Genomic DNA, 20,266 nt, shown 5'->3' on the forward strand with positions numbered 1-20,266 from the left:
AATTATCATTTACACTGTAAGAAAAATATTGCACATAACCAGAAACCCATTGAAAATCTCCAGACAGGTGTAACTGGTGGTAGGGATGAAGAGAAATTGAATTACATATTTGCTTTACTCACACATTATATAAGTAAAACAAATATTTATGGCTGTGTGCAAGGAATTCAGCTCTGGAATGGTTACAACATATTTATTGTCATTGGACCTTGATTGTTATTGACTGGGCAAAGAGTTGTACTTGCTGATAGAAAGATACAGTATATTTGTATATAAATGTGTTACTTTTAAAAAACTTAGTTTTCATTTCAAACGGACTAATTTGAGTCCTGCCAAAATGATACTAAGATTCCTGGTAAATGTGCTAAGGTTGTCCTCTCTGATCATATGGTCTCTGATCATATGGTCTTTCTTTCAAAGAAAACTATATTAAATTATTGTAGATTTAATGTGTTAATTGTCGCCTGTGCTTATCAATAGAATTGTCTACAGTTAACTGCTAGTTGTTGCTATGTGCATATCAGTAGTATCATGCTACAGCTTATTGCTTTTTCTTGCTATGTATTTATCTATAACACTGGTCAACAGTGAAATCATTACTGACTTGAAAAGGCCCTAATCTGTAGTATTTTGGTGTGCCGAACACGAATATAACCGTGAAAAATTTGTATTGGCTCTCGTTTTGAAGATATTCATATACCTCATTTTCTATGTTTCACTGTGTAAATTTCTCCAGTAGGACTGCAGCAACATCCGGAATAATGATGTAACATTGCATAATACCATCATGCTCACATCATCCACAGTTGATTGCATCATTTTCTGATGCAATGCAATACTAATGCCATGCGGCTGCTGAAGTAAGTTGACGTCAGCAGTGTACTATACATGTGTAGGCCTATTATACTAATGCCAGGCGGCTGCTGAAGCTGACGTAAGCAGTGTACTATATAAAGCCCAATCAGATAGGTTCAGCATTTAAAATATTTTAGACGTTGTGCGAGACAGTTCAAGCTACTGTTACATAAAACTTATTATTTTATCCATTTACGTATAATAAAGAACAGTAATGCCTTGAAAGTGTGTTAATACCGCGGACAATTTTTGCTATATTTGTGGGGAAGTGACATTTGCCAACCAGAAGAAAAGTATCAATTCTCAAGTGAAGAAGGCATATCATCTTTACTTCGGATGCAAGGTTGGTGACCAAGACAAGCCTTGGGCTCCGCATATATGCTGTGCTACATGTACAACACAGCTTTCACAGTAGTTGAATTGCAAAAGGTCATCAATGCCGTTTGCAGTCCCAATGGTGTGGAGAGAGCCAAGCAACCACCTAAATGACTGTTACTTCTGCTTGGTTCCTCCTCTTTCCGGCGGAATAACGAAGCGAAAGAAGTCGAGAATAGTCTACCCAAACATTCCGTCTGCATTGAGACCAGTTCCACATGGTGAGGGACTTCCTATTCCAGAACCTCCAGCAGAATATTCTCTTGATTCATCTGATGAAGACAAAGGTGAATCGACCTGTTCTTCTCCTGGTCCATCAGCATGCAGTGATCCAGATTTTCACTGTGGTGCATCATCAACCCCACACAGAATAACACAGGAAGAACTAAATGACCTGATTCGTGATTTGGACTTATCAAAGAACAAGGCAGAATTGCTAGGATCAAGACTCCAACAATGGAATCTTCTAGAAGAAGATGTCACAATTACTGCATATCGAAAGCGCCACCAGCAATTGGAGCCTTTCTTCAGAAAGGAAAGTAATCTGATATTCTGTTCCGATATTGAGGGCCTCATGAATGCTTTTAAAATCACTCATGACCCACAAGAATGGAGACTATTTGTGGACTCTTCGAAACTGAGTCTCAAGGCTGTGCTTTTGCACAATGGAAACATTCTTCCATCTATTCCAGTAGCGTATGCTGTCCACATGAAAGAGACATATGATAACTTAAGGCAGCTACTGAATTCCATTGAGTATAACAAGTACAGCTGGTACCTCTGTGGTGATTTGAAGGTAGTTGCCCTTTTAATGGGACTGCAGCAAGGATATACAAAATACATGTGTTTCTTATGCGAGTGGGATAGCCGAGCAAGGGAAATGCACTACATGAGGAAGGAATGGACTCACAGGCAGAATGTAGCCATTGGAGAGAAGAATATCCAACACCCAGCTCTGGTTGAGGCTCAGAAAATCTTGCTACCACCCCTTCACATCAAACTAGGTTTGATGAAGAACTTCGTGAGAGCCATTGACCGGACTTTGCCAGCATTCCGATACCTGCATGAAAAATTCCCTCGACTCAGCGAAGCAAAGATTAAAGAGGGAGTTTTTGTGGGTCCTCAGATTCGAGAGCTTTTCAAAGATGACCGGTTCAACAACTTGCTGGAAGGTGACGCGAAACAAGCATGGAATGCTTTTCGCCTAGTTTCTACAAACTTCCTCGGAAATGTTAGGGCAGAAAACTATAAGGAACTAGTAGAAGACATGTTGATGAAGTATAAGAAACTTGGCTGCAATATGTCTCTAAAGATTCACTTCCTTCATTCCCATTTGGATTTCTTTCCTAGCAACTGTGGTATTGTTAGTGATGAACACGGCGAACGTTTTCATCAAGATATCGCAACAATGGAACAAAGATACCAGGGAAAATGGTCCACTACAATGCTGGCTGACTACTGCTGGACACTCCTCAGAGATGCTCCCGAACAGCTGTACAAGAGACAGGCGAAGAAATCTAAGATGTAGTCAATGACTTGATTTTTTATAGGTAGGCTATTACAGTTGACCTTTTACTATTGGAATGCATTTCGTTATGTAAACATTAATTTCTTGCAGATTACAAAAAAACTAGAGCCAATTTTGCAATTTGACTGTCATATTCGTGTTCAGCACATAAAAATTGATAAGAATTGACTAATTTTATTTCAGTAACATGACTTTTGTAAAAATTTATTGTCCAGTGTAATGTAACAGCTATTTGCTTATTGTTGCCAATTGTGCTTATATATAATGTAACAGCTAATTGATTATTGTTGCCATGTGCTTATAAGTAGTATGCTACAGCTAAATGTTGTTGTTGTCCTGTCATGTGCTTATCAATAGTATAATGCTACAGCTAATTGCTTATTGTTGCCATATACATATCAGCATTGTTGCCAATGTGCTTATCAATAGTATCCTTCTACAGCTAATTGCTTTTTCTTGCCATGTGCTTATCAATAATATCATGCTACAGCTAATTGCTTTTTCTTGCCATGTGCTTATGAATAGTATCATTCTACAGCTAATTACTTTTTCTTGCCATGTGCTTATCAATGATATCTTTTTGCTCTGGTGGCTTAAGTGGTTAGAGTCCACCTTGGATGAGGTAGGTTGAAGGTTTGAACCTATGCCAAGTCATAATAAAGTCTTATAAAAATGGTGCTAGCCACTGCCTTGAGTAGTGTAGGACTGGTCAACATGGTTTCAGGATAATGTGACAGTGTGTGCAATATGCCCCAGAGTTAGACACTGCAATAAACTGCCACACTGCAGAAATTGAAGTGATGTGACTGAAAAATTGTTAAAGCTATTGTTAAAATTCCAATCACATACACACACACACACACACACACACACACACATGCAATGGACTATCTTACTATAAATATTTGTGAATTTTTGTTATGCATGCTTATGAACAAGAATCATCTGAATTGTGCACTAAAGTGGTAAATCAAAGAAATTAGATAAAATGTTATGATAATCACTGAATTAGCAACAAAACAATGTTAGAAGAATGTCAGCTGTTCATTCTTTGTAGCTTAAAGATGACAGAAGGGTCAAAGGTCAGAGGAGATGGAATAATGGTGTTGATTATTGAAAATGATTTGTGTCAGAGTTGTCAAAAGACAGCCGTCCCTCATTCTAATACTGTTAACAAAACAGAGTACTCACCCATTGTAATGGTTTTCAAGGCAGGCATAATAGTGTAGCATGATATACATGAGGTTACATTATGTTGGGGTATTACATAATGCAAGGGATCCATGCATGCAGTATAGAATGGTTCATGTTATACTGAGGGATGCTATACTGAATGAAAACAAAATCTTGATACAATTAAGCTCTGTCATATATTTCCTGCAGCATATGTATGACATAATTTTGTTGCTAATTGTATGTCCACATTAATCATGAATCCATGTAAGTAATAATCATATTTATACTAAGGGGACCACATTATGGGTGAGGTAACCTTACATTGAGGTACATTATACATAGTCTGATAGTATTAGCGTTACACTGTTAACCTTACATTGTTGTACACTATACATAGTCTGATAGTATTAATGTTACATGGTTAACCTTACATTGAGGTATTTTATATGTAGTCTGATAGTATCAGTGTCAAATAATGAAGTTATATATGTGACCGTTCATGCTTTATAAACAGGTCAATATTATACTGTGTGTTAATAGTTAAACATGTGTATAGAGATTGCTGTGGAAATAGCCAAAAGTTTATTTATACAGACAGGTTGCATGTATATAAAGGGTCAGTTAAGGAAATAGAACTTTTTGTCTTTAGTTGTAGCAAAAATAAACAGTATTATACACTCAGATGTCTCCACAATTAATATATATATATATATATATATATATATATATAAATGGTACAAAAATTCATGCAGAACTGACAATCAGAAACATAAATCATGTACCATATGTATTCACATATAAGTCTCATCCAACTACAAACTACATTGACCCTGATCAGCTGTTGCATTATATGCTCACAGATCAGGGTTTGATTGTTTGTTCCACTAATTACTTCTAAAAGAACTGAATAAACAGATTTACCAGTGCCCTATGTGATGGCAGACCTTGTCCTATGAAGGTTGCTGTTCAATCCCTCTTATATGTGAGTAAATATGGTATAAATGTGACCATTGACATCATTAGATGATTACATTACATTCATATAAGAAAATGAGATCAGACTTAATGAATGGGACGTCTATTATCAGGCAACTGCTACGGAATATTTCTATAACAAAATAATCTTGACTTTAATATTAAAAGTGACTGCTAATGTTTTCAGAACTATTTTGACACTTTTTCAGGTAAATATATAAGCACAACCGAGGAACCATCTACCAGAATGACAACAAAACCAAATTATACAACTACAGCTACAACATGTAAGTTACATCATTGGACCTATCATAATAATAATAATAATAATAATAAAATATTAATAATTATACTATTTAGGTAGGAGGAACATACAAATCGAAGGATACAATATAACAAATTATAATCATATATTCATTTCATTAAAGTTTATGAAAATGTATTTCTAATGTGGGCCATAGGGATCAAGATTTTGGGCCTGGACACATACTCAGATACTGTAAATGAAAAATTCTGTATTTGACTAAACTAAGTTGTTGAGTGTAATAAAACTTACAATCTGTTTTCAGAATTAAGCATATCACTGAAAATCAGTTAAAACTAGTAGAATCATATTTCAGAATTTAACACATGACTAAACTAATTTTCAAGTGTATAGCAAATCATATCGAACTCAGTCCTATTGATTGCTTTCATGTTAAGAGTAAGAAATCTACAACCCAGGTAAAAATATATACGTCTAAAATGATCTTGATAAAACAAGGTGACAGCTTCCAATCTTGCATTCTGTTCACATCACTCTTGTTACTGCTAGAATGGGATTGAACCATATACCAACATCAGTGCATCTGCACACCTTTATCTTTCTTGGATTTGATTCTTGTTGGGTAGAACAAGGTATATAAATGAAATATCCATTTCATCATGGCAACATCCTAGGCCTTTATTTCTTTTTTATTCGGACAAATCTATTAATGTCAAAGCCATAACGCTTAAAGTGCTGATGACATAAAGAGATTAATTTGTTAATAAGGAGTTTCAGAGGTTTGCACCACAATGAATAGATAATGACATGGTGTGGATTTTAATAATGGTAACAAACAACAAAACAAATCAGCAAACAACACAAACCATTTACAATGACAGACATGTCTAGAAAATGATAACCACATATTAAGGGCGATGATAAAGACGTCATTCAGCCCAGGCATTATCCATCGACTCCAAAGACAATCAACATACTGGACCACTATTATGAATCCCATTCAAAAGAGTTACAGTGGAACCCCCCTATAACGCGCCCGCCATAACGCGAATTCGGATATAACGCGGTCGTAGCATGGCTCCCAAAATTTCGTATATTCATTCACACATGGAGAAAAAAAATTTGGAGAAAAGTAAAAAAAACAAAACAAGAAATTAACTTCATTTTGGGCATGAGATTAGTTGTGACTTTTAAAATAATATGATCGTGGCATGGTTCCTGAAATTTGAAATTCATTTACGTGTATTTTTATCGGACCGTGAAAATATTTGTTTAACGTACGAGAAATAGTGTGTAAAACATTTATTATAATTTGGTGGAAGAATTCGCGTATGACTTTTAATAATAAACGATCGGAACTTAACAATTTATCCAGGTTCTTTAAGCGATTTTGGAGAAGTGATCATGTATGAATTCTAAAATAATACGATATATATAACGTACAAGAAATAGTGTGTACAACGCTTGGCTTCTGAAATTTATCAATTTGAACAGGTTGTGGTGAAGCTCCGTATTCTACTCTAGAAGAGAAAACTGGTTTCATTAGGTTTTTGAATTGTTAAGCCAAAGTAAACATTATCGGAAGTGTTACTTATTACGGATCCATGAGTAAAGCCAGTAAATTGTCTTTGTGATTGTCTTCCATGAATTCTGTATACAGTCGTTGCTCAAACAATAGCCGACATGGGCTTCTTATTTAACTGCAATCACAGCCAAGCAGCAGACAAAGCTGTGGTTGATACAAGAGTCGCACAATTTAATAAACATCAAAGGACAAAAGCCGCCAACATGTATGCTGTGCTTGGCGGTGTGATCAAACAACAAACAGTTGAAAGTAAATAATATCCACTTTATTATCTGTAAATTAAAAGGGTATGAAATTGTACATCCGTTCAGCTTAATTTTGTTTTATATAAAAAGTGATTTGTAACCATTGCAGGCCTTCATTACTTAGTTATCGAGCTTTATTTGCTTATATAAAAAAATATTTTACTGTTATGGAAAAGCAAGTTCAAAAACACAAGTCGTTTTCTGCTAAAGAGAAACTGTATGCCCTAGATCAACTAAAGAAGGGCAAACAACAAACTCACCTTGCCAGAGATCTAGGAATCAGCGAGTCCACTTTGCGAGGGTGGAAAACAGATGAAGGAAAGCTCCGTAGTTTACCCAACATTCTTGAAGAGGAAACTGTTTTACATCGTAAAAGGGTTAAGTTAGCTAATGACAATGTCCTAGATTCAGCTTTGTACCAATGGTTTGTACAAGCTCGCTCAGAAGGTGTTCCAATTTCTGGCCCAATTCTGAAAGCCCAAGCAGAGAAATTTGATTGCCGTATCAATGGAGATGATTCCAAATTTAAGGCGAGTAATGGCTGGCTAGACAGATTCAAGAAAAGGCACGCTATCAGCCAAGTTCTTGTGTCTGGGGAAATCCGCTTCGCTGACAAAGAGGCTGCCAATTCCTACCCGATTGGGCTTAAAAAGTTGCTGGAGGACGGTTGCTACACAGCCGACCAAGTTTACAACTGCGATGAGACTGGTTTATGTTATAAAATGTTACCCGATCGCACCCTTGCAACCAAGACTGACAGTCACAAACGAGAAGGTTTCAAGAAGAGGAAGGACAGAGTGACTCTCTTATTTTGTGTTAACAAGTCTGGCAGCCACAAAGTCAGACCTCTGATGATTGGAAAATCGAAAGCTCCCAGATGTTTTCATCATGTAAATATGAAGGCACTTCCATTTCAGTACACTAACAGCAAGAATGCTTGGATGAATAGCTCCATATTTGATGACTGGTTTCACAAAACATTCGTTCCAGATGTTCGGGCTCATTTACGAAAACTCAAGCTGGAGGAAAAAGCTCTCCTCCTGCTGGATAATTGCCCTGCCCACCCCCCAGCGGAAAATCTTGTCAGCAGTGATGGCAAGATCAAAGTTTCTTACCTCCCGAAAAACACTACGTCAGAAATCCAGCCACTTGACCAAGGCATAATTTCTGTATTTAAACAAAATTATTGCCGTGAAATGATAAAGGGAATGGTAGCAGATAATAACGCATCCGTCGACACATCATTGGCATTACTCAACTTAAAAGAAGTATGTCACCTTGGAGGTAAAGCCTGGGATGCTGTCACTGCACGCTGCATTGAACGATGCTGGATAAAGGGTCTTGGGCCAGCTTTTACGCCCTCGACACAAAATGATAGTGACGATGAGCTTGAATTTACAGGATTCACTGAAGACGACGTACGTTTAGCAGAAGAAGCACTCAAAAAATACAAGCACAGTCATCATGATATCCTTAACTGGTATTCAGTAGATGACATCTGCCCTATATACGAACACATATCAGATGACGAAATTGTTACAAATGTCAGCAGGAAGAATGAAGCTGCACAATCAGAACCTGAAACCAGTGACGATAATGATAACGATGACGATGGCACCCCAACTCCCCCACCAAAAGTGTCTGAAGCAGTAGTACATTTAGAAGCAAGTTTAAGGTGGCTGGAAACACAAGATGTTGACAGCGTCAAAGTCCTTCAATTAAGAAACATTCTTGACTTTGCTAGAACCCAACAGTTCGCGGCAAAGAAGCAAACGTCATTGGATATATTTTTCAAGAAATGATGAAATTTAAATTTGGAACCACACTGACTTTGCACTTTGCGCAACGATTAATTTAGCAGTTTTCACATGTTTCTTTTGATGTTCACAAAATCTGAAATAAAAGTTATTTGCACGCTGAAATCATGCATTGATTGTTAATTATTCTTGCAGTTGTCGCATATGATAAAATTTTAGCGGTATGAAATTTGTACAGACACCGTATGTAGACCGGGGAATAGCTGCATGCAATGACCGTACGATATCAGACGGCAAGTAAGTGGTTTCAATATTTTGTTCATCCTTCATTTTACACGACGAATTCAGACTATTACAAAATTATTGAATATTTTAAATCTGTACGATTTTCAATGAAATTACATCCATTATGGATGAACTGCATGCCACGACGGCACAGTAGCATACGGTGTTGATACACTTTTCATGATATAGCGATAGTCTGGTATTATCGGTCAATCTGTATTATCGTTCAAACAAATAAAAATTAGTAAATGTTTTTAATGCACAGTAATAACCTATGAATATATTAGCCATCGATTATTTTGAATATATCTTAATTAATGCATTCCAGTTAATATTCATCTGATGATAAGCCGACTTTTGATCATTGTACATGTATATATGTATATGTTCTCGGAAAAAAAGTTAAATATTGTAAAACCCCGCATTAACGCGACCCCGCTTTTAACGCGATCCGATTTTATGGACCCCGATCATCGCGTTATAGCAGGGTTCCACTGTACTTCTCATTGGGGGCATTATTAGGGTTTGGCAGTTTTTCACAGGAGATAAAGAAATAATACACACCATTGAATTTGCTATCTACATATGAGACATCAAATAAGCAATTATTGAACATGATACTCATTTACAGGATTTTGGCACAATGATGGAGGTTAGTTACACGATGTCTATATGTACTTTAGTCTGGTTTATGGGCTGTACTGCATGATAACAACCTGAAACAAAGGGACCCTGAGTGGCCGAGTGGTTTAAAGCGCTCTCTGTTATGGATCATTGCCATCTTAACTCTGTCTGCATGGGTTCGAGTCTAGGATTCTGCCAATGTGGGTATGTGAGAAAGCTTGCCAGTAGCTTCTCGTGGGTCGGTGGTTCTTCCCGGGGTTTTCCCGGGTTCTTCCACCACCATTAATACTGGCCGCCATACATAGCCTATCGTGTGCTGAAAAATGGCATTAAAAACCACGACAACAGCAACAAACTGAAACATATGTTATTTTTAGGAACAGGTACCTAGACTCAAATGTTTTTTTTTTATATTAAATTCTAATTTTATTTATAGCACAAACACTCTTATGGTCCGTTATGGCCTAAAAGGACTATATCAAGGCCATTCATATTCATCTCTATTTTGTGATGCATGGAAGTGTCATTTTGGAACAATCTGCGCTTTGTCTGCAGGCATTCCTGAGTGGTCATGTGAGATATTAAACAACAGTTATAATGAATTAAATAAAAAAAAATCATCAGTGGTCATTTGTTTTCTTGAAACGTTTTATCATAGCAGCGTCAAAATGCGTATTTTATGATGAAATTGTGGTCACTAGTTGCATTTGCAGGTGGTGGATATTGACAGTGCATTTATGTAATAAAACTGATCCATATATGATGATTGTGATCGTAAATGACAGGTTGTCATTCATAGCAGAGGTCACTCAAGACAGGTTTTTTTGTAGCATTGCACTTATATCTGTTGTCTGAAAGGATGAAACTTTAACATATAGGATACATCCACAAGGGATCAGGGAGGTTTGATCTTGATTCCAATTGGTGACAATAAATTAGGTTGTGTGAAGATTTATTAGATAAATCTGCCTATGTCCTTGCAGCTAAACTTTCTTTGCAACTTTTGAATATTAAACTTGGAATATTACCAATTCAATCAATCAATAAGATTTCAATACAGTTTTTATGATCTGTTTTGTTATCATCATTAAGCACAAATAAAATCATGTAATTTAATTTGAAGTGTGCCGTATGCATTAAGGTCAATGTGGAAGTATGGCATGATGGAAGCAACCCCTCCAAATACAAAACAAAGTGGAAATAGGTAAACATCATTTAGTGTAAAATAATTATGTTTGGCTTTTCCCGTTCTAGCTGGAGGTATTGCAGTACGTATTGTTGATGGTCCAAGTTGCATCATGGGCCGTGTGGAAATTTGGTATGAAGGACAGTGGGGGAGAATCTGTCACAATGGATGGAGTTATCTTGATGCTCAAGTCATTTGTAGAATGTTGGGATATGGGTTTGTAGAGCATAACTGAAGACACCTTATAATGTGTAATACCATTCTTTGACTAATTCTATATTTGATTAAAAGAGAGGAAACTGAACACACACTTGCACTCAAATAAATGCATGTACCCCACACACAGAAACTTTAGTTTTGGCACATGATACATCATTAGCATGGCTTTGTAAAGGTTTGAGCAATTTGAGAATCATGTCTGATCAAACAGTGGTATGAGTGTGTACAGATTTGAGTAATCTTAAAAACCTGTCTGTTACATAAATAGCATGGCTGAGTACAGGTCTGAGTTATCTTAGAATCCTGTCTGATCCATCAATACCATGACTGCATACAGGTCTGGGTAAATATTGTGTGATACAGCAATACATATCCCTTTAGACCCTATACTGTTTGAAAGTCTACAAATGTAATATACATCATGCATATAGCAAATTAGCATCAAAAGATAAGGTGACATCAGTGTCAAGGTGAGTTCACTGGTCTACATTATTATCATAATGTGACAAATTGACAATGATAAATTGACAAGTTCACTGGCATACAATTTTGTCACAATATGACATCCATGACAAAATGACAAGTTCATTGGTATACATTATCTTAATATAAGTGACTAGTTCACTGGCATATACTATTATAATAATGTGATATCAGTGACAAAATGACCAGTGTCCTGGTATACTTATCATCATGGGACATCAGCATCCAACTGACTAGATCATAGGTATGCATCTTTTTCATGTTTTGACATCAATGACCAAGTGACTAGTTTACTGGTATACATCATTATCATAATGTTAACATTGGTGCCAAAGTGATTTTTTCATTGGTATTTCATTGGTGAACATCATTATGGCCATATGACATCAATGACTAAAGGGACTAGTTATCTTGTATGCATAATTATCATAATGTGACATAAATGACTAAGTGAATGGTTTACTGGTTCATATCATTATCATAATGTGAGATCAGTGACCAAGTCACTAGTTCACTGGAATACATGAATCCACCTGTATCATAATGTGAAATCAATGACTAAGTGAACAATTGACTAGTATTCATCAATGACATAATACAACCTCAATAACCAAGTCACTAGTTAACTTGGTTACATCAATATCATAATGTGACAACAATGACCAGGTGACTGGTATAAATGAATATCATAATGTCTCAGAAACAAATAATGAGAAAAAAGTTTTCATGAAAGAAGTTAAAGACATTATTTTGAGCTCTACTAATTGAAGAGCAGAGTGACTTTATGCCTTCATCCTTTGCTCAGTCATCATTTGTCCACCGTTATTTATTATTGGGACTCCTCTTAAATTACTTGTATGCAAGTCAGTAAACATGGCCAGCACAAATTCATACTGAGATATATTTGGTCACACATAGAACTGGTGCTTCATAAACATCCACCTTGAAAATCTTAATATTGCTCCTGTTTCTATCAGATTCTGTCCAAAATAAAAGTAGTGCCAATTTAACTTCCAATTCATCAATGTGGCAGGCAGATTTTTTATCTTGGCTACCTTAAAGATGTTATCAGTTCTTTTTCTGAAATCTGCTTAGACATTCAACGAAGAATAGTGCAGGAAAATGTGAACATTTTTAGAGACATTGGATTGCTTTGAAACTTAAAAACATATATTTTTAAATGATAAGAATTCTGACATTTCACAAGCAATCATTTCTAATATACACTACTATCATCAATTTTTAATAGTCAGGTTGTATATTCTATACGCTATCATCATGGAAACTATCACAATTCATTAATGCAATGATGTCATGCCAATAGTGCTGTAGATTTCCTTCATATATGCTATCATCATCAAAACTGTAACAAATCATTAATGAAATGATTGTCATGTAGATTTCCTACTTATATGTTATCATAATGGAAACTATCATGATTCATTAATGTATTGATCTCATGCCATATGTACTGTAGATTACCTGTTTGAAAACATTGCATATCTGGTTTTGAGATTCATATTCTGAGATATTTATTTTAAACAGAACAACTTGGGTTGGTACATATGTCCAAAAACTGTATGATGAGGGTACTGGTCCATTTGTCTTGGATAATGTTGCATGTACTGGCTTTGAATCATCCATTGCTGATTGTCCTCATGGAGGCTGGGGGCATTACGAATGTGATTATGAAGGAGACGCATTAGTATCATGCGGTAAGATTTTTGAAGACGTATTCTATTGAACAAAGTTTGATTGCAATATTTCTGCTAACTTCTAATACATTTTGCCAAAATATAGCTGATTGCACAAAACCTTAGAATATGTTGCAAGTTGTACCATATCAACTTGGCTAAATGTCCCATGTATTTGCATAATTGCTTCTCTCCCCTTTTTTACCTTGTTGGCATTGGCAAGTATACAATTGTATACATATGTACATATATGTAGTCTCACTGCACCTCAACCATTCATTCTTTACACATTCTAGGCAACAGCTAGCAGTCGGTTTGATATCATATTCCCCCTGTGGAGGAGGCTAAGGGGCCTGACACTGATCATACAGTGAGCACCTGAGATGCATATTCTTTGTTGGGATCCTGCTATTAACTCAGGTTTCTGGCACACTGCATACATACTAATATACCTGGAATCATGAAATGTGGTGAATGAATGCATTTTTGATTGGTACTATACTCACTTTACATAAGGAGGTCAATGTAACCCATATTTCACAGAGTTTGGTCAAATTGGGCATCTCAGCCTCTATTAATGCTGGAATCATCAAAGTATGTAGATGGATGTATGCATCTCTGTTAGTACCACACCTTTTACTGCTTAGCTGCAACAAGGTTACTGAGACCTGCATTTTACATTTAAATGGCTTAGGTTAAGTTGCTACATTTATGTACTCACCATAACATGTTGTGTCACCAAAAATGCAACAATTTTGTATTGTAAAGCTCATCAACATGGTTTGATTTAGAAACATGTGGGACAACTCTGAGTTAGGTACAATCATAGTCATGTGCTGAAGAGCAAGATTTATTACACATCACTGTCATGAAAAAGAATGTTCCAGCCATCATCATTAAACATTATTGGCACGTTTGTGAAGTTGGATTGTACTACATATATGAAACATAGCATGATTATTTCAGTAGTCAGAATGTACTTCATTTTGTCTTCAAAAATATTCAAATGCAGCTTTAATATAGGAAGAGGAGAGCCAGCATCAAGAAAAACATAATTTCAGAACTCCTGGATGGAGATTGACTTTGTCAAGCACAGCAGCAAGGAGGAACATTTACTTGTTGGTACACACTAACATCTACTGACACAGCAGCAAGGGGGAGCATTTACTTGTTGGTACACACTGACTTCTACTGACACAGCAGCAAGGGGGAAGCATTTACTTGTTGGTACACACTGACATCTACTGACACAGCAGCAAGGGGGAGCATTTACTTGTTGGTACACTTTGACATTTACTGACACAGCAACAAGGTGGAGCATTTACTTGTTGGTACACACTGACATCTACTGACACAGCAGCAAGGGGGAGCATTTACTTGTTGGTACACACTGACATCTACTGACACAGCAGCAAGGGGAAGCATTTACTTGTTGGTACACACTGACATCTACTGACACAGCAGCAAGGGGGAGCATTTACTTGTTGGTACACACTGACATCTACTGACACATCAGCAAGGGGAAGCATTTACTTGTTGGTACACACTGACATCTACTGACACAGCAGCAAGGGGGAGCATTTACTTGTTGGTACATTTTGACATTTACTGACAAAGCAGCATTGGGGAAGCATTTACTTGTTGGTACACACTGACATCTACTGACACAGCAGCAAGGGGGAGCATTTACTTGTTGGTACACTTTGACATTTACTGACACAGCAGCATTTGGGAAGCATTTACTCGTTGGTACACACTGACATCTACTGACACAGCAGCAAGGGGAGCATTTACTTGTTGGTACACACTGACATCTACTGACACAGCAGTGAGGGGGAGCACACACTGACATCTACTGACACAGCAGCAAGGGGAGCATTTACTTGTTGGTACACACTGACATCTACTGACACAGCAGCAAGGGGGAGCATTTACTTGTTGGTACACACTGACATCTACTGACACAGCAGCAAGGGGAAGCATTTACTTGTTGGTACACACTGACATCTACTGACACAGCAGCAAGGGGGAGCATTTACTTGTTGGTACACTTTGACATTTACTGACACAGCAGCATTGGGGAAGCATTTACTCGTTGGTACACACTGACATCTACTGACACAGCAGCAAGGGGGGCATTTACTTGTTGGTACACACTGACATCTACTGACACAGCAGCGAGGGGGAGCACACACTGACATCTACTGACACAGCAGCAAGGGGGAGCATTTACTTGTTGGTACACACTGACATCTACTGACACAGCAGCAAGGGGGAGCATTTACTTGTTAGTACACACTGACATCTACTGACAGAACAGCACCATCTAGCTTGTTTATCACTCCCTCAGAGCAATGCAGATGCACTGAATCATTTTCTATGTTTATGTTGAGAAGAATTGATCGACATTTTCTTTGAACTTAGAAAATCAATACCTTCCAATTTATTCTTCAAATACATTCAAGAATCATAATGACATAAGAGAACTATTCTGCAATGGCAATGAGTTTTAAAAATGTTGTTTTGCTAAACCTTTTTATATATTCTGCCCTAGTTGTCTTACTGATTAGATCAGAGGCAAGACCAAATGCAAAATATACAAATCTTGGAAAATTCCAGCCAATGGTCATTCTACATGTGCAGTGTGCTCCGGTTGTCAAACTAACCAACGAATTTTGTTCCACATGGATTGAAGGTGATGGAGCTACTGTTTTTGTGGCACTGAGGACAAGGTGCAGAAGCGCCTGTTGAAAGATGCAGATGCCATAAGTATTCACGCAGATGAGTCTTGAGTGCATGAATTAGGTTCTGAGGATTAAGACGCTGCAGACGGTACATCGGCCTTGAAATGTCATAAACCATTGTACTCAGAGATAACACCAGTCCTTCCTTTATTCCCAAGCAGGATACACCTTTATTGTCAATAATAATATGCAATTGTTCATTATCAAGGTTTGAGTTCATATCACTTGCTGGGAAGGCATATAGAGACCAAATCTAACAACCTCAGTTACAATCTTGTACATCAGATTCACTGACCGGCTTCGTGGGTCAGGTATCCCATACCCTGTCAAGAATTCATGAATGTGACATATCTACAAAGACTGCCCTGTTTTTTTATGACTCTGCCATAACAACACAAGGTCATACAGTATAAGCCACAAGAAGAGTGCCCTATGTTCAGCTTGGCAATTCAAGTTTATACAGGCACTCTCATTGACCAGTCTAACCTGCATAGTGTCTTTAAGCACTCACTGCATACAATACCTAGCTTAGTGCCTCAGTATCAAGAGAATTCACTCCAGAATAATCTCAAGCCTTTACCACTCAAAGTGAATCTTTAAATACTGACCTCGTTAAAACCACCTTATCTAACTCTGGATGTTCTATGAGTTTAGTGAGACCTCATCCTCAACACCCTTTTCCAGCTACTTTACAGGTAGCCAAGGATAAATCAGCCTCACCACCTGTATCCAAAGACGATGTTGCTTTCTCTCTCTTTCTCTTGTCATTTCTTAGATTTTGCTCTGATACGTTAAGACTCAGCTGTCTGTAAGAATGTGTTCGTTTACCTCACCGGCCTCTTCGGGATACTTGCCACCCATCCTAGTCTCTACAAACCCCGTGCATTTTTTAGTCCACATGCAACCCATGCATTTTTATCAATTTTAATTTTCCACTTATGTGCTGAGGCATGGTTGTTTACAGCACTGATGAAAACATACTGCAAATCCAGCACAATGAATGAGTTACTGTGGCAACTAAATTATGTGTTTTTGATCGATAAATAGACTTACTGCACATAGGTTATGTGTAGATCTTTTTACAGTAGCACATGCTGTCAAGCAAAGAATATTTTGTAATGTAGAAATTATGTGTTGGTTTATATACAAATTCAGAGCAATAGTGATCTGTTCTCAAATCATTCTGAAGGAATTTTATGGAAATCTCAAACAGTGACATTAACTTGACAATTGATGCATGTTGCATATGCTAACAGCAGACAATACAAATTTGTTTCTGTAAAATACCACTGGAGTATTATAACAGGATAAAATGAGAAAAGGACAAATGCAAAGCTGTTTTCCATTGAAAAAATTAACTCTGTGGCTGAACATGTTATTATGAGTACTGTAGAATATATATGCAGGTGTCACATAACGGTATAGTGACATAGCCATGTCTTAAGTGTAGCAGAAGAGTCAAATCACATAACCAACTTTGCCAGCCCTCTGGATCAATTTGTGAATACCATAGGGAATGCAGAAATTAATCAAAATAACAAACATGTCGCTGTACAGAAAAAAACCAAAAATAAAACAGAATAAATGAAATAATAACCAGGACTGAAGTGATTGCAGTTTTTGATCTTGATAAAATAAAAAAATCAAAACAAATCATTCACGTAACTTTCAGTTAGATACACCTCCCCTGTTTGTATAAGTATGCCTTCTGTACTTCAGCTAATAAAGCTCACCCGGCGGCATGGAATACATATACCAAGTCATATGCAAAAATGCAGACATACTTGACTTATTGAGACCAATATTACACTGAATCCATCAACGGTTTTCACTGCAGCAACAATAACAAAAACAGCAACGATTACAAATAAAACAGTGGTACACAACTAAAACAATTTGTACGTGAGTATAATATCCGATTACCAATGGAAAAGCTGACATCCTTGTGCTGTTAAATGAGTACAAAGAAAACTGAAATCAATGTCTCGCATCTGTTATCACCACTGAAGTGGCTGAGAATGTTCGTGCAAAAACACAGCAATCACAAGTACCTGAATTCAAATTTCAAAAATGTAGTGGCAAATTGAAAAATCACATTTCAATTATCCCACCCACGTTACCTAGGTTAAGATGCTCAACTATAAATAAATATGATTCCTAGAATTGTAGCACTGTTACAAAACTGTGGTTATGCTAGCTTTTAAGCAAGCATTGTTTTTAGCATCGATCTGGTTTTACTGCTTAGTTGTGAGAAGGATGGTTTCAAAATTACTACACCATGGATGTACAGTGGTGCCTGTGTAATTTTGAACCACAGCAACGCCATGAGTGTCACAAGTGATGAAATTGGCAGAGGCATTGAGACGATTTTCTCAAAACATTGGAGAAATAAACCAATGCAGGAACGGGATAGACTCTTGAAAGATGTGCATTAGTCGAGGTACATCTCTCACTGTATCACCATTTCATGGATCCAGTTACATTACAATATCAAAAAGGGTACCATTAAGGCCGAAACAAAGACAATAGATGTTTTGAATAGACTTTTTTGTCAGAGTTATATCTGGCTAGTGATCACCAAGATCAAAATTTCAGCAACACCTTGGTGAACTCCACTTTGGTGATATTGAATTTCCCGCTTAAGTTGCCAAACCCACATTTAACAAATAAGAAACACTTAATCCAGGTGTCACTGTTTATGTGTCCACTTATGACAAAGGCTTTTATCCACTGGCTCTATCTCCAAATGAACAGAGTGGATGAACTCAGATTAACTTATTGCTGCTGAGTGAAATGAAAGAAACAGTATCAACATCGCACTATGTATGGTCAAACAATCTTGCTCGGTTACTTTACAGACACAGTAAACATCATAGCAAGAAACATCCCTGCAGACTTTGCATGCATGTATTTAAGACTCAGCAACTGCTCACTAGTCATGACTTTTACTGTCATTTATCAGTAAACAAACCTGCAGTGAACAATAATGCCACAACTAGACAAAAAATTTCAAACTTGCTGCAATACATAGAAAGTTGAAAGTCTCTTATATCATATACACTGATTTTTGCATGCCCTACTCTTTCAGTGGCAGATGCATTCCATATCAATCACAGGGGCTCATACTGTTGCTTAAAACTGATCTGTCATGCATGTACTATATAATAAGTACAAGGGAGGACACTTCTCTCCTTTCTCGCGTAACCCATTTAAGAATAAACGCTGTTATTTCAAGCCACATTTTGCGTAGCATAATAAATTTGGTACTGATGTTTAGCTCAGGCATTCAACTATGTATCCCTATCAAAATATTTACTTAGTATCATACCTTTAAGGAATGCCAAATCATTTTCCCACAGTAACACTGGACATATACCTGATCACACCTGCTTAATATGCAAGAACAAAGCGCTGAATGGAATACTGGCCTCTCATTGGTTTAAAGAAAATGATGTCCTGTATTTAATTATAACTTATTTTCAGTTGGCCAATGAGAAGGTAGTATTCCATTCAGGGAGTTGTTTTTGCATATTAAGCAGGCACATCAGGTACATGTCGAGCGGTACTTGCTGGAACAGGAAAAACACAACTGTTGTTGAATATGGTTTATGATGGTTAACATGGGATTGGTTGTACATGATTGCACCATAGGCTGATGATCGATCATGTTATGGTGTTTCAAAAGATGTTCAGAAAGCATTGAGAAGCAGTCAAAACACAACCTTTTTTTCCATTATTGAAGAAGCACCTGCCATTGACCATTCAGGTGCAAACAAAAAGTCTTGTTGTGTATGGTGATGTAATGCTTGAGAGCCATGTCAATCCCATGCAAATATTTTCATGAGGTCCACACCGAAAAATAGACGTCATCTATTTGTCCCAGTGATAGGCCCATTTTCTTAAAGTGATCCATGAAAACTGTAACATCATGATACTGTTTTGTGTCATTGGTGTGCATGGTCTTGGAAACATTCTTTGGACTTAATTAATTGGTGGGTAATTGACCAGAATTTTGTTAAATGTTTGTGCTGATGACCTCGGCAGTGTATATATTTCCGGAATTGATTTGACCGGAATTTGCTGGGGTAAATATCATGTGGGTTTGGACATGCCAATTCAACAATCAAAAACAATCACATAACAAATGTTCACCGGTGATGTCACAGAAGAGTATAGGAGGCAATGCAGTAAAACTGCTCAAGAACAGCAGAAATTATTCAAAATGTGACAGAAGGCAACAAAAGAGTCAAAGATATGCTACATATGTGAA

General features: G+C 37.0%; 1 protein-coding gene across 1 annotated transcript in view; it reads left to right on the forward strand.

Moving 5' to 3' along the window:
* Nucleotides 1–20,266, forward strand: part of LOC149784233 (MAM and LDL-receptor class A domain-containing protein 1-like) — a 262,408-nt gene that overhangs the window by 42,135 nt on the left and 200,007 nt on the right. The window contains exons 12-14 of the mRNA XM_089932965.1: nucleotides 5,119–5,196; nucleotides 10,925–11,072; nucleotides 13,104–13,273. Of these exons, the coding sequence (XP_089789091.1) occupies nucleotides 5,119–5,196; nucleotides 10,925–11,072; nucleotides 13,104–13,273 (396 nt within the window). The remainder of the gene's footprint in view (nucleotides 1–5,118; nucleotides 5,197–10,924; nucleotides 11,073–13,103; nucleotides 13,274–20,266) is intronic.

This window comes from Sinohyriopsis cumingii, chromosome 14 (genome assembly GCF_028554795.1).
Source record: "Sinohyriopsis cumingii isolate HCF-2022 chromosome 14, ASM2855479v2, whole genome shotgun sequence".
Taxonomy (NCBI): domain Eukaryota; kingdom Metazoa; phylum Mollusca; class Bivalvia; order Unionida; family Unionidae; genus Sinohyriopsis; species Sinohyriopsis cumingii.